This window comes from Alosa alosa, chromosome 10 (assembly GCF_017589495.1).
Source record: "Alosa alosa isolate M-15738 ecotype Scorff River chromosome 10, AALO_Geno_1.1, whole genome shotgun sequence".
In the NCBI taxonomy this organism is placed as follows: Eukaryota; Metazoa; Chordata; class Actinopteri; order Clupeiformes; family Clupeidae; genus Alosa; species Alosa alosa.
The window spans coordinates 29159684-29174690 of record NC_063198.1 but is presented as its reverse complement, the minus strand read 5'-3'; the positions used below and the strand labels follow the sequence as shown (position 1 = coordinate 29174690).

The 15007-nt window shown below is 42.8% G+C and overlaps 3 protein-coding genes across 4 annotated transcripts; 1 reads left to right on the top strand and 2 right to left on the bottom strand.

Annotated features, from left to right (window-relative positions):
- Positions 1 to 2: 2 nt before the first annotated feature.
- On the bottom strand, positions 3 to 1021 carry LOC125301624 (cytochrome c oxidase assembly protein COX14 homolog). Of its 2 annotated transcripts, none has more exons than XM_048254255.1 (2): positions 915 to 1021; positions 3 to 429 (listed from the first exon to the last, which is right to left on the bottom strand). In XM_048254255.1, the coding sequence occupies exon 2, from the start codon at positions 418 to 420 to the stop codon at positions 244 to 246; it is 177 nt and encodes a 58-aa protein (XP_048110212.1). In that variant the 5' UTR covers positions 421 to 429; positions 915 to 1021; the 3' UTR covers positions 3 to 243. The 2 variants fall into 2 exon arrangements, with proteins under 2 accessions (XP_048110212.1, XP_048110213.1); XM_048254256.1 differs by lacking the exon at positions 915 to 1021 and adding an exon at positions 721 to 890.
- A 57-nt stretch (positions 1022 to 1078) lies between these two features.
- Positions 1079 to 5319, top strand: LOC125301621 (pre-miRNA 5'-monophosphate methyltransferase). Its single transcript, XM_048254253.1, has 2 exons — positions 1079 to 1490; positions 4352 to 5319. Exons 1-2 carry the CDS (start codon positions 1284 to 1286, stop codon positions 4997 to 4999), a joined length of 855 nt encoding a protein of 284 aa, XP_048110210.1. The 5' UTR covers positions 1079 to 1283; the 3' UTR covers positions 5000 to 5319.
- A 2425-nt stretch (positions 5320 to 7744) lies between these two features.
- Positions 7745 to 14745, bottom strand: si:dkey-222f2.1 (keratin, type II cytoskeletal 8). Its single transcript, XM_048254252.1, has 9 exons — positions 14311 to 14745; positions 12065 to 12273; positions 11418 to 11478; positions 10529 to 10624; positions 10255 to 10419; positions 9856 to 9981; positions 9180 to 9400; positions 8477 to 8529; positions 7745 to 8349 (listed from the first exon to the last, which is right to left on the bottom strand). The coding sequence occupies exons 1-9, from the start codon at positions 14578 to 14580 to the stop codon at positions 8255 to 8257; spliced, it is 1296 nt and encodes a 431-aa protein (XP_048110209.1). The 5' UTR covers positions 14581 to 14745; the 3' UTR covers positions 7745 to 8254.
- Between the last annotated feature and the right edge of the window lie 262 nt (positions 14746 to 15007).

Below are 15007 nucleotides of genomic sequence, written 5' to 3'. Positions count from 1 at the left end.
ACTTACAGGAGACATGGAACCATGTTTAATATATTCCACAATCACTCAAAATTATGAATAGCATCCGATCACAGCCTGGCCTAAAACAAGGGTCACATCTTAGCATGCAATAAAGAAAGACTAGTCTTGAGGTGAGTTCTTCCTCCCTTAGGCCACAACATAGCAACATGATTGCGATGACCATGCGTAGAAATATAGAGTTCACTCTCCTGGAATGACATCCATTTGAAGTAGGAATGTCCGTCAGTCCTTTAACTCTGGCTCTGTCTGATCCTGCGCCGCGGCTTCAATTTGTTTCTGTTTCTCCAAAAAGCGCTGTGCTCGCACGGTGCATAGGTATCCTCCGTATAATGTTAACAGCATCATGGAGCCGGAGAACACCCTGTATCCTGCATCTGCGATGCGTTTTGCTGATAGCATGGTGAATGCCTGAGAGGAGATAAATAAACACGTTTTGAAGAGTCAAGTCCATTCTTTCTGCTACAGTCCAGTTTAGTCTGTCAGAACCGCAATGACATGCACATCCTAAACTTTATCGTGATGTTATGTCCAATTTCTTGTTAGTCACGAGATCTTTTAAAACATAAAACGTTAACATTACATGTTGCTGTCTGCTTGCCATTTCAGTGGACTGAGCTGGCCAAGGTTTCATTATAAAATAGGCAATGACTAACGTTATCAAGTTATCGGGCTATCGAAGAATCTCACGAGTTCTCATAACTGGAATAAATCATTCACGTCGACTTGCCAACTCTTAACACTTGATGTCACTGAGCCATGCTACCAGGATAGAACTTGCTAAGAATATCTTGTTCGCAAACGTCAAGCACCGTCCCTTCCCCTGATTGTAGTTGTAGTATAACTTCAGTAATTGTTGGCAAATTTAATTAAATTAATTAGTTAACATGTTTTACCTTTCTAAAGACAACGTCGATATAGATATCTGCAGCCCTCTCAATGTCAGCGTTGGTGTGATGTTTTGTAAAGTCTTACTACCGCATCTGCGCGATAGAAAGATCTGCGCACCATATGTACGTGCCTCGCGAAGGGACAAAAAGATAAGCGTTGGTTCGTTTCTGAAATGAGAAACTCGTGTCGTTTTGTTCATAAAGGAATAGACAAAACTCGTATCGTTTTTTCAAGAAAAAACAGAAAAGTCCAACTCAGTAGAGATAATCTCCATTACAACTGACTAATTTTATATTTTCTCTTTATGAGTGTGTAGGACTCTTTTCTTGTGAAAGTCAGCCATCCATACGGACTTATTTCAGCGGTGGACAGAAATGGAGACCCATGTGTGTTGTCAAGTGAAAGATGTCTCGTCTGAAAATGAAGATCCTGGAGCTGCACCTTATGGGAACTTTATGAACTATTATACGTTTAATCCACCAGAAAACCGTCTGAGCCTAATACCCCCTAACCTGCTCCAGGATCTCGGATATAGTGCCAGTGAAACAGTTGTGATATTGGACGTAGGATGCAACTCAGGAGTGAGTACCTTCACGTTAGTTTACGCTTTATGGACATCTGGTGAAGAAACAATGACACTTGACTAGTAGGCATATAGATTTAGGGTTGTGTGGTAATAGCCAAAACATAAGTGGAACATAGTCAATCAACCAACCAATCAATCAATCAATCAGATTAATTTATATAGCACATTTACAGTTTTTTATCAATCGCTAACAAGCGCTTACCCATACTTCAGATACTTTTTCTAAACTCTTAACACTGACGCACACCTACAAAAACACAATTGGCTAAATGGATAATTTTCTTCTCAAACACATTTTGTTAAATATATTACTAACACATCTTTCTCTGCACACACTAACTTAATCAAAACACTGCAAAATGAAATTATTCTGTCAAAGAATAACTCTTGTTTTCACTTCACAAGGTACATGCAGTCAATCAAAGTAGCACAAATCTCTCACTGGACCTGCTCTTATGGGCCCCTTGCTCTTACTCTTCCTCGTCCAGACATTACAGTGTTTGTCTTTTTCTGTTTCAGTTTCTAAAAACAGCACTCCTCAAAGTCCTTCTTTTACTGTAGAAGTGTCAATGTAATAGAAAAAAATAACCCATGCCACTGAGTCTAAGCCAGACTGGAATCAGCTGTGGTTGGCCCAATTTACCCAACATAAATCAGTTGTGTCTCAATTATTCAATTGTTTGTTTATTATCAGCTGAGATATATTGTTTTTGAACTGATATCATTGCAGAAGCAGAGGTTTTTATACTGTATCTAAGGTTTGGAATATTGTTTTTGCTATTGTGGGATGTTGTGTGTTATCATTTGTAAATACTGCAAAAACAATACATAAGTTTGTTGGGAGGTATAGCTTGTCTGTTAAGAAAATGTAAGCATTGTGGAAATGTGTTCACTGACTGCATATCGTGTGAAAACGACATGAAATGTGTGAATGGTATGGCCACAAAAGACAGATGTTGTGCTATTTGTATTTAGAGTTTTGAAAATGTGACAACTGGTTGGACAAACGCTTGTTAGCGACTGAAAAAAAACTGTAAACATGACTTGCATCAACCGCTTTACAGAGACCGGTGGGAAGCTAACATATAACAAATAAAACAGAGGCAGACCATACAAAAACACATCATAAAGCAGACCATACAAATACACGATAGAGACAGAGTACAAGATAGAGACAACAGTACAAGCAGGGCTCCGGTCAAGATAAATCGGGAAACGCTAGAGAGAAAAGGTATGTTTTGAGCTGGGATTTAAAAGAGTCAGCTGAAGGGGCGAATCTGATGGAGGTAGATAGAGATAGATAGCTAGATAGATAGCTACTTTATTGATCCCCAGGGGAAATTCAAGCACGGAGGTTGGATTCGGGGGTAGGGATGCTGTTCCAGTTTGGGGGCACGGTAGCCCCTGTGCTTGAGATTGGCATTTAGCTCCATCAGTAACCGCTGCGTGGCCGATCTAAGGGACCTAACATTAGAGTAGGGGGAAAGGAGGTCTGAGATGTGTGTATGTGGGGGTCAAGGGCCAAAAATGACTCAAGACTTCAAGGCCATCATGGATATAAAACGTTTTTGTAAACAATGAAAACAGAAAGGATGCAGCAAAGCTAGAGTTATTTCAGATGGGCAAGAACAAGGTAGGCACAAGGTGTTTGAACAAGGTATAGTAAGTATAAGTATATATACTCTTTTGATCCTGTGAGGGTCATTTATCCCAATCCGTGAACTAGTGAAACACACTCTACACAGTGAGGTGAAGCACACACTAATCCCGGCACAGTGAGCTGCCTGCAACAACAACAGCGCTCTGGGAGCAGTGAGGGGTTAGGTGCCTTGCTCAAGGGCACTTCAGCCGTGCCTACTGGTCGGGGTTCGAACCGGCAACCCTCCGGCTACAAGCCGAAGCACTAACCAGTAGGCCACAGCTGCCCCCAGGTAGGCAAACTGGTGTCAAAACGTTAGCATTACAGCTGAATTATACTGAATGAATGTTTCTAATGTTAAAGCTCACACACCGTTTAAAGCCATACACAATGGTAAACTAGAACAAAACTAGATGGGTGTGCATACCATAGCATTCATTCCTGCAGGCGCCCCTGACTCGCTTCTCCTCAGCCTTCCTCACCCTTGTCATCATCACGACTATGGATCTGCGCTGACAGAAGCGCCCCCCTACCGCCCCATATAAAACAATGTTAAACTGTGGCCAGATAGTGAACTGCAACCAGTTTTTGAGTCGATAGAACTTTGACAATGAAATTCTGACCAGAGTGTGGGCCACAAAAAAAAAACAGGCCCCAAATTGTGCAGCCCTGGCCTAAATAGTAAATGCTACGGAACCCCAGAGGTGTCATTGCAAGATTTGTGTGCTCATGTTCCTAAATTGTGGGCTCGTTAACTGAATTGTGTGTTAATTGTACTAAAACAAGTGCAAGATTTACTAAATTGTGCACACAATAATCTTGTAAAATGAGAACAAAATTTAGTAAAATGAGCACATTATTTAGTAAAACGCACACACATTCTCCTAATATACAAATAAAGCCTTTCAGTGACATTTCTTGAGCGCCGTAAAATATGACGTTCCATATGTGCCAGAAATATTTATTTTGTCGACTGCTTATGTCCACTGAAGATATGACCTAACATTTGTCTATGCAACAGACGTGACAAAATGTTCAAGTATATGTCACTGCTCAAAACGATCATCTGTGTCAAGTCAAGTTTTAATTCCACCTCATTTGGGACCCCAAATCTGTATGACGTTCCACTCATGGAAGTAAAATGTATCTCTCTTCTCCATATTTTTTCTGAACATGTCAAGTTCACTGCTTTGAACGTTTTCTATGTGTATCTGCAGGACTTAAGTGTGGCGTTATATAAGCATCTTCAGCAGGAGAGCCCATCAGCAGGGCCTGGAACAGAGGGAAGGCTTCACCTGCTTGGCTTTGACCTGGATGAGACGCTGATAGAGCGGGCTCAGAGCACCAACCCTTTCCCTGGAAACATCTCCTTCATTCCCCTGGACATCACGCAGGACGAGGCCAGCCGCACTCAGCTGGACGCCTACCTGCGGACATTCGGCCGCCGCACATTCCACCTGATCGCGTGTCTGGCGGTTACCATGTGGGTGCACCTCAACCATGGAGACGCGGGGCTGCTGGGATTTCTATCACGTCTGGCCGCGGTCAGCGACCACCTGCTGCTGGAGGCGCAGCCATGGAAGTGCTACCGCTCCGCCGCCCGCAGACTGCGTAAGCTGGGCCGTGCCGACTTCGAGCACTTCAAGACGTTGGAGATCCGCGGCGACATGGCGGAGAACGCACGGGAACACCTGGAGAGGAACTGTGGCATGGAGCTGGTGCAGAGCTTTGGGAGCACTAGCTGGGATCGAAAGCTGCTTCTCTTCAGAAAACGCACAGAGGGAAAACAAGAGCTTATGACAGGACAAGAAGAATGTCTCAGCGAAGACATCATTATTAGCTCATTAACAGATTTAACAATTTAGATATATTTACAGTGCATACATATGTTTTTTTACATGACCTATGGAATTGGTTTAGCTCCATTTAGTAAAAATGTAATTTAACAAACTAACCAAAAGGTGGCAGTATGATGTAAGTATCAACAGCCATATACGGCTCTGGGGTATGTTTCCCAAAACCATAGTTGCTAACCTGTTAGGAACTTAGTTGGTTGGAAATGGGAATTTGCATTGCAACCAACAAAGTTGCTAACTTAATTAGCAACTATGGTTTTGGGAAACACACCCCTGCAGAGGCTCTGTCAATATGAAGAACCATAAATAAAGGTGTCCTTTATACAGTGTATGGTCCTGTCCTGTCAAAATACCTTGTTTTAAATCACAAGGGACTGAAAACTAAGAAAAGATTGACATTTTTTGTAAGAATGTCGATTTAATGACCACTAATTATTAGTTGGAATAAGAGGTTCATTATTATTTTTATTTTTTTTGTTGGTACCACTGGAGAATGGAAAGTTCTTTGCCATCTTAGTTTCTGGCATTACTAAGAACTATCCAAATTCAATCTGAAGACCGTGAAGTCTTCCAGTGAGAAATACCATTGAAGAAGGAAAGGAAAGTAAAGTAACAGATCACATTTTAGATTGATAGATAAATAACCATCACACAGAACTGGCAGAAATTGGTCTAATTTGGGATTACATGAAGAAACAGACAGAAATAATTTAGACTGGTAAATCCACAGAAGAACTGTGGCAAGTTCACAGTTCACATCAAATATTGGATTTGAATCTTAGTTTTTTTATTGTTTTAATGCACTGTGCATAAACTATTGATTTGTCTATCTGACTATTGAAGTCTCTGTTTTGAAAGCATCCTCACATTACAGCATTTTCTCACAAATTTCTCACAACCTTTGCATGGTACTATACTAATTGTGGCAAGGTGTCAAGAAAAAGCTTAGTTTACATTTTATGCACAGACCCAGGCACTGCTATACTGTTTGTCACTATCTGTGTCTATTACTGTCATGCTTTTTTAAAAAATCTAGATACATTAATATATCAAATTAAATTAACAGTAGTCAGTGAGCTTGAAATGTCTTCTTTGTTAGTGTCTTTGTTTCATATTATTGTTTATTTATCTGATCTTTAATCAGTAATTTTTTGAACGTCTTTCTGTGTGAGCTATCAAGCCCTGCTCCGCAGTACTTTCATTCACACACACACGCACACACACACACACAGGAGTAAGATCTGGGCCAGGGGAAATCAGATGCTGGCTCCTTCCCACCACACCCTGCGTGGCAACACAACGCTCCCCTCTCCCTGAGATTACTCCCAGAGGATATGGGATAGCACAGACAAAGCCTCCACACACAGGTGATGCAGAAAGGCATGTCTTGGGTTTCTTCAGCTCCTTCAATCCTGTGGGCCAAAACAGGATGTGGGGGTAATGCCAAGTCACTGGAGGAGATTGGTAAAGTATTAGCCCATGTGTTTTAGCTTTGGAATTATGAAGCATGAAAAGGGGAGGATTTGGGGAATAATTGTGGGACTTAACATACTGGACCTTAAATATGACACTTTGATACTTTTGATTAAACCTTTAAAATATTGATATATATATATATATATAAAAACCATTAAAATATAGATATATTGATATTTTTACTCTCCTTCCAGTGCTGTGTTGAGTTTGCATCCGAATAGATTTGGTGAACAGGGCTCTTTTGCTTTGTCCAACACTCAGGGAACATTCTAGAACAGTGGTCCCCAAACTATGGCCCGCCACCTCATTTTAAGTGGCCCCCCAAAACATGTCCGTGGTATATAGCATCTGGCCTGCATGGGAGTATGACATCGTCAAACTATAACCTCCATAATTTCCCCCATTCATTCTCTATGGCGAGTCTTAACAGTAGACATGTCATACTCTTTTTTGTCCACTGGTGGTTGTTTTGGCGCTGTTTCGCATTTGCCATCGAAAACGGAATGAAATGTAGGCCAAAGAGGCCTATGCTGACTGCATCAGTGCTCAAAGTATTCTAAAAGTTTATCAATTAATTGTTAATAACTAACTAACTTCTATTCAAGTCATATTTCTGGGACTTTCTGGGATAATTATTTCTATTTTTTATTAAATCGTTCAAATGTTCATACAGAGTTCACAAAGTTCTCTTCAGGTGAGTGAAAGTTAGAATGGTCATTTCAGATGTTTTTGCCAGCACTTCATAAAACTTCTATAGTTTGATAACTTTAAATTATTTGTAGGATATTGCTTGTTCACAACTTGAGCTATGTATGCAAAGAAACAGAGTTCAGGGTCTTTTTATTAGTATTATTTCATGTGAGCTATACTTTTACACTGATATGGCATGATGGCAACATAAACACAGCTAACAATGGTATTAAATTGCAGTAGCCTATGATTAAATGTAATGGAATATTCAACTAAGGCCCTCTCTTAGAGCCAGGCATAGTGAGCTGGCCCTCGGAAGAAAAAGTTTGGGGACCACTGTTCTAGAACCTCGGTGCCGAAAGAATCTTGGCTCAGTTTGACCTTTTCTGAGGAGCTCTGCAATGGACAATTAGCCAAGGCGCTCTGTGTTGGTGTTGGTGTGGGACTGACTGTTCAAGTGAATGAGAAACAGAATAGTGTGGATGGTCTCAGTGGTTGAGCGAAATAACTGGATCCCATTTCTGCTAAACTGAAACTAATACTTTGGACGTGTTTCAGTAATTTCAACAGAATAACAAAAAAGTAATATGCTTTTCAGATATATTTATTGAACTCACAAATGAAATTAGTCATATAGATTTGGTATCTTCAGCCTTTTGCCATAAAAGTTGGAGAAAGATGGGCCAATAAAACTCCTACAGGCCATTCTGTTAGTCAGGTTACAGAACATAGATGTCAATAGCACAAGCTGCAGTAAAGGCATTTAAGATAAGAACAGATCCTCCCAGCACCATAACGCATCCTATACCACTGGTCACTATGGTGACAACTACAGAACATTTATTTTACCATTCAATACACCATTGCTGATCAGTGGTCTGAAATAAGTATCCATGGGGCTGTATAATATATGCATGTTTTCTATTTACGCCAAACCATAGCAGCAGACTGTCAAAACTGCCATATAAAGAATCTGAGGTGAATGATCGCAGTCTAGCTCAGAGGATGCTGGGATTGAGGAGGCCAAGAGGAAGGGTTTCCCGAGAGGGACTGCAGGGGCAGGACCACAGTGGGTGTCTGTGTGCTGAAGTGGCGACATCAGTAGCTGGTGTATCTGGTGAGGTCGCGATGTTCCGTGGTCTTAATCAGGAGTTTTGGAGTTGAAGAGCTGCTTCCATTCACAGCTTTGGCATCTGATGGGAACAAGAAATGTTAACAGCAATACAAATTCAACTATGAATTTTTTGACATCTTTACACCTGATAGAATTAAAACATAAGTCTGTTGCACCACCACAGGCACAGACAGTGTCATACTCACTGTGATTTGTGTTGGGGAAAGAATGGATGCTCAGGATAGGATTGTGGCCAATTCTGCAGATAACGAGAGGCAGAAATGAATTTGTGTCTCCAGACATTGACGACAAAACATGTCCTTCCTTCATTCCAGAGGGAAATCTGTGGCTCACTATTCTGTCAACAGCTAAAGTGATAAAGATGTTAGTGTAAACCTGATAGTGTAACATGAGCACTTCAAATGAGTATGCTGCCTTCTTTTCCTTCAGTAGCCTAATGCTGGGCCTGTGTGTTTACTGCTTTCTAGCTGTTGTTTATTCATGGGTTTCATCAGGTCCCTTTCCACAGGTGTATAAAATCAAGCACCTAGATTATGAATGCAGACTGCATGGGGCTTAATTAATACACCTGTGTAAAGGGACCAGATGAAACCCATGAATATTTCTATGCCGTGTACAAATTAAGAGTTTGGTTCCAAAACGCTATATCCTCCATATCAATGAATTTTCAGAAATCATTTTTTTTTTTCAAGTAATTTCAGTGGAAATGTGATTGGGTATTTTTATTTGATTCATCTTTAATGAATTAAAACAGAACTGCAATTGTATTGATATTACCTGAAATACTTAATTAAACAACGTGACTTATCGTTTTGGAACCAAACTCTTCAAATGCTATCTTGGTTTATATTTTCAGTGATTGTTTCAGGCATGGGAAAACATGCTCACCTGCTCTCCTCTCCTTCCAGCAGCTTCCTGTAGGTGGCAATCTCGATGTCCATCGCCAGCTTGACGTTCATGAGCTCCTGGTACTCGCGCACCTGGAGTGCCATGTCCTGCTTGGCGCGCTGCAGGGCGTCCTCCAGGTCTCTGATGCGTCCCTTGGCATCCCTCACAGCCAGCTCGCCTCGTTCCTCTGCCTCCGCTATCTGGTTCTCCAGGTTGGCACGCTAGTAGAGAGGGCAGTGAGAGGGCAGTGTCAGGGCTATCATCAGGAAACTGTAATAGCTGGTATTCATTTACCCAGCCTCCTATGGGACATGACTTGCATGACTGTTGGAGGTGTTTTGGGGATGGGACTGAGATGACCAAGGGTCAGAAACTTATTAGATGTTCTGGTAGGACTTGACATAAAAAATGAATGGGTGATGAATATAGCCTACACATCTTTTGAGGAGTAAAATATTTTTATTCATTCCAGAATTCTACTGTGAAGATCTAGAACTTACAATAACTGCCATTCAATTTGGTTGCTTGCGTTCATTATGACAGTATCAAATGGAACCTTTAATTGGCAACATTCTAATCACATATAAATATGATTTCTTTTTTCACCTTTAGGCCTATTATATACTGCTATTATGCCTACAATGCTATACTGTGTATGAGAAGGCAGAGTCCTTACCTGGCCTTTGACAGTCTCAATCTCACTTCGTACACGTCCGATAACACGGTTCAGCTCAGCGATCTCTCCCTTAGTGTTACGCAGATCATCTCCATACTGCTGGGCTTGTTTGGACATCATGTCCACCTGAAAACAGATATCAACACTTGTAGTTTAGAAGGACCACATTTGCAGAAGACACAATTCAGCATCACAGAATCATCACAGGAACATCTGAGTGTGTGTGTGTGTGTGTGTCTCTCGAAAACCAAAAACTAAACCATTTATTAAGGTTGAGTACACAGCAATAGAAAATGGACTCAAAATTGCAGTATGTACATCCGCAGATGCAATGTTTGATGACAGTTTGTAAACTCTATGCGGTTCCATGGGTCTTACTGTACGTAAAACAGCTCTCACCTTACTCTTGTACCAGGACTCGGCCTCATCTCGACTCCGGGCTGCGATGTCCTCATACTGGGACTTGACCTCGGCCACAATGCCGTCCATGTCGAGGTGGCGGGAGTTGTCCATCTGCACGACGACCGAGGTCTCCCTCAGGCTGGCCTGAAGCTCACGCAACTCCTGAGGCAAAGGCGACCACAGTGAGTTCATCTGATTCTAGCTGTGTGTGTGTGTGTGTGTGTGTGACTGTGTGTGTGTGACTGTGTGTGTGTGTGTGTGTAAAATTCACCTCCTCATAGATGCTGCGTAGGAAGTTGATCTCGTCTGTGAGAGCTCCTACTTTATCCTCCAGATCAGCCTTCACCAGGTAGGCAGAGTCCACATCCTGATCAAAGGCACAGGGTAGTGATTCACTTTACACTACCTGATTCATTACAAACTAAATAATCTAGTAAATGTTCCCTAAATGTCTTATTAGGAAGATAATATTTATATTGTAGTATTATGAATAGTGTAGAAGTGCTTAAAGGAGTAATTAAGGAATTGAATGGGAATAATAATTAAATGTCAGGACTGCAAACGATTGCAATGATTCCCTTTGTGAGACTATTTCCTCATTTATCAACTGCCTAGTGGTGTAGTTGACATAATTTATTCCTTTTTTTAAGTGTGTTTTTGGGAAATGACCACGAGTCCCTGTGGGTGCTTGGACCCGATTATGATCCGGAACTTACACCTCAGCTCCCCCTATTTGGTATAAATTAAAGGTGTGCAGCGCATCTTCTGAAAAGATCCTGTATGGCATATTCCCAGTTGGTTGGGTTACCAGGACACCCAGTGACCTATTCTACAGAGGTGTATGAGTTAAAGTGACAGTCTCCAGTGGGTGTAATGTATCATGCTTGTAATCCATATTCAGTGTCCCCACCCATCTTTGTGAGAGGAGAAGTGATACCTGCAGACAAATCTATTACAAGTGAGTGTATAGAGGTGGGGCCTTCTCTCACACTCCTCTTTGCTCTAAGTTCCTGTTCAGTGGCCATTTTTTCTCTCCCTTTTTATTTTTTTCCCCTGATGCCCTTTACTAATGCTTACCTGGCTGTTGCCTGTGTGAGGTAATGCTGTTATTGTTTCCTAGGCTCACAGGAGATACTGTTCTCTCTCTCTCTCTCTCTCACCTTTTTCAGGATCACAAAGTCGTTCTCTAGATTGTTCCTCTTGTTGATCTCCTCCTCGTACCTATGTCAGAGGGAACAAAAGGGGTCATTCATTAAAGCTTGTGTGACCACATAGTCCCATCATGCCATTTTACATTCAGGAAAAGGTTTCTCTTCCCCCAGGCTTATGCAGACTTGTCTTGTGTGGCCAGTTCTGTTTACATTCAGTAAAACATTACATGCCTGTCCCCCTCAGGCTTGAGAATCTGTGAGAATGAGCCATGCAGAGGGGACCTCCACTGAGTTTCATGCCCTGAGAGGATGGGTGTAGGCGGGCTCTTACTTGGGGCCTATTTGAACAGCTCCTTAGGGCACTCTTAGTATCCTCTTACTTTCAGTGTCAATGGGAAAGTTGAGGCAAAAGTTCTTTACATGTTAGAGTAAAAGTACATTCATGGTTACTCACTTTAGAAGGAAGAAATCCAGGACAAAAGGGAGAATTTAGGGCAACAGTTTACTAACTGGGACTTAAATATGTATTAAATTATTGGAGAAAAAAACATTCTAATCCAAATAGCTTAATTCCTTTTCATTTTAACAGGATATGTCTATGAGCTAAGTGTATGGCTGCAGTGATAGAGTGCCGGTTTGTTCGATTGGCCACCCACTTGTGCTTGAAGTCCTCCACCAGGCTCTGCATGTTCCTCAGTTCTCCATCCAGCTTGATCTTGTCGTGGTTGACCACGTCCAGCTGCCGGCGCAGGTTGGCCATGTAGGCCTCGAACATGGGCTCAACGTTGGAGCGCTCGGGCCTCTGTCCATCCAGCAGCTCCCACTTGGTCTCCAGCATCTTGTTCTGCTGCTCCAGGTAGCGCACCTGAGGGACAAAGAGGTGGAGATGGAAAAGGTGAGACAGGTATGAATGTAAATGAGGAGCAAAGCATTAGATAGAGAGATAGAGAGGGTAGATAAAGTTAAAGTAAGAGCAAAGCGACTGGTACATGGCAGGCCCTTTAATCTGAAGCAAGACAGACTTCAGCAGCAACAGCCACACCACCACTGCACCACCATGCCTGATACAGGGGAATGAAGAAGTCATCATAAGTCTGGTTTTACTCTGACTTCAGACAGACCCTATGGGTTCTTGTTTAGAGTGTCATCCATCTAAATGCAAAATATCTTTGGTTGAATTCAGTAATAGTGTTTGACTGTCATCCCAAATGATTGTATCAGAGACAGACTTCCCCTCCGACCTGTTTGGTAACTTACTTCATGATAATCTTTTAATAACTCAACAGTATTGAGTGGAATGTGATGCCTGGAAGCCTTTGGAGACCTTTAATGAGCAACTACCTCAGAGATCACAGTTTGCATTCAGCATGGTGAAGATGTTATCTGCATCGAAAATCACCCAACCAGTCTGTGTTATCTGCTTATCTATCTGTCCAATATAATCTAAAGTGTATCTGTCTCACAGAGATATACAGTATCTGTCCAACATAATCTAATGTTGTGATAATCAGGTCACCTTTGTTGACCCTGTCTAAGCATTCCAGCATGGATGTGTTTGCCAGTGATTTGCCAGCAAACTTAGCTAATAATGGCAAACTTCTGGTGACAAACCTAATTTGCATATTCCATTGCTGCAAATTTGTTGTAACATTGGCAAAAGTTAACCACACACCCAGCATTCCATTCATTCATTTGACAGATTTATTTGTAGTTTTATGCAACATCTCCATGGCATCACTCTAAGATCAACCGCAACAACAAGCAGCAAGAAAGAAAAAAGCACAGCGCCCTCTGTCTTTCATCTCTTTCTCTCTCTCTCTTGCTCTAAGTCTCTCTCTCGTTCTCATGTTTTTCTCTCCCCACCTGTACAAGCCAGGGGGCTTTAAACAGTATCAGCTGTGTGCTGCAATGTTGTGCATGGGAGCAATGGAGGGATAGAGAGAGAGAGAGAGAGAGAGATGGAGGATGGAGGAGAGAGAGAGAGAGAGATAAAGTGGGAAAGTGAGAGGGAAGGGGGGGAATCAAGAAAGGGAAAGAGAGATATAGAGTAAGGAGAAGAGAGAGAGAGATAGAGAGAGAGAGAAGGAGGGCAGGAAGGGAGGGAGGAGAGGGCACTAACAGGAGCCTGGTTGTGATGAGAGCTCCTGAGACTGTGACTGTGCTTGGGGCTGGAGGCCAGCGGATTGGGTTGCCATTGTCCCAGGCCTGCCCTGACACAAAAGCCCTGTTCAGGGCGCTCTGGGGACCGACCTGGCCCTCTCATCAGGTTACAGCGCAAGGGACCGAGAACTGGGGCACGGGCTGTCAACCGATCCCCCTCCTACAGCAGCCTGTGCCTGCCTGGTCCCAAGCCTGGACCCCAGCCCATACCGACGCCCCCTGCTGGTTGTGCTGTGTCAATCACCCACTGTCGCAAACACTACACTCTAATGAAGAGATTGAGGGTTTCAAACTATACCACAACAAAATCCCACTGTGGTAAGAGGGTGGCAGATTAAGAGAGTGTTTATTTTCCATCCTGAACTCATCTGAACATCCTACATGCCTGCACACCTGTTGAGAGACAGGCTTTTGACTACGTGTAGTGAGAGTTGCACAATAGCACCTTTGTGAGCCTTGGGCTTTCAGGCTCAGCTTGTTTATGAGATGTGCAATGGCATGCAACATCAGCCATCTTTAAATAGACACGGATGCACTTAAGAAAAATAGATCTTGCTAATAATAATGTTAAAAAAGTTTCTTTCTCTCAAAGGGGGGGTGGTACATTGACAATGACCTATTTTATTTAGAGATATTTAGAGACAATCATGCGTACTGTAATAATATCTTTCAGGGTATTATTCAAAGTTACTTAAGGTTCCATACAGTGTCTGAGTGTAAAGGGTGTGTGCGACAGCCTTACTTTGTCAATGAAGGAGGCAAAGCGGTTGTTGAGGGACTTGATCTGCTCCTTCTCCAGGTTGCGCACAGCCTGGATGTTGGGGTCGAGCTCCAGTTTGAGAGGGGCCAGCAGGTTCTTGTTGACGGACACGGAGCTGATGGGAGAGCCCAGGTAGGAGGACGGGGCAGCGCCCAGAGACGCCCCGCTGAAGCCGGTCCCAGCGTAGCCCCCCAGCTTCCCAGTGCTGCTCCGCACCGAGCTGGAGCTGAAGCGCTTCTTACGCAGACTCATGGTTCCGACACTGGGGTAACAGTAACGACAGAGAGAGAGAGAGAGAGAGAGAGAGAGAGAGATGGATGGATGGAGGCAGAAAGATGGACTCAGAGAAGGCAAACAACACAGGGCTCCCAGAGAGATAGAGAGAGCAGAGGAGATGAGGAGCGGCTGATGGCTGGATGAGAGGATCTGCAGGAGAATAGAGGGCTCCTCGAGCAGGTGTGTGTGTGTGTGAGAGAGGGGGGGGGGGCTTGGCAAAGCATCTGATTGGGCTGATCTTATTAGGAGGGAGGAGGAATCCTCAGGTGGGGAAACAGGTTGGACATACTCATCATCTATCACAATTACACACACACACACACACAAACACATATCTCAAATTGTAAAGGTTAGGCTACATTCGTTCTTCAGACTAACTGTGAGAGTCCCCTCACAAAAATAA

What these genes read in the sequence shown, in the direction of transcription:
- LOC125301624 (XM_048254255.1), bottom strand. Translation starts at nt 420, where the DNA reads ATGCTATCAGCAAAACGCATCGCAGATGCAGGATACAGGGTGTTCTCC.
- LOC125301621 (XM_048254253.1), top strand. Translation starts at nt 1,284, where the DNA reads ATGGAGACCCATGTGTGTTGTCAAGTGAAAGATGTCTCGTCTGAAAAT. An exon ending in ACGTAGGATGCAACTCAGGA is followed by an intron (nt 1,491 to 4,351) that starts GTGAGTACCTTC and finishes GTGTATCTGCAG; the next exon opens with GACTTAAGTGTGGCGTTATA.
- si:dkey-222f2.1 (XM_048254252.1), bottom strand. Translation starts at nt 14,580, where the DNA reads ATGAGTCTGCGTAAGAAGCGCTTCAGCTCCAGCTCGGTGCGGAGCAGC. An exon ending in ACTTTGTGATCCTGAAAAAG is followed by an intron (nt 10,625 to 11,417) that starts GTGAGAGAGAGA and finishes GCCTTTGATCAG; the next exon opens with GATGTGGACTCTGCCTACCT. An exon ending in AGTCCTGGTACAAGAGTAAG is followed by an intron (nt 9,982 to 10,254) that starts GTGAGAGCTGTT and finishes ATCTGTTTTCAG; the next exon opens with GTGGACATGATGTCCAAACA.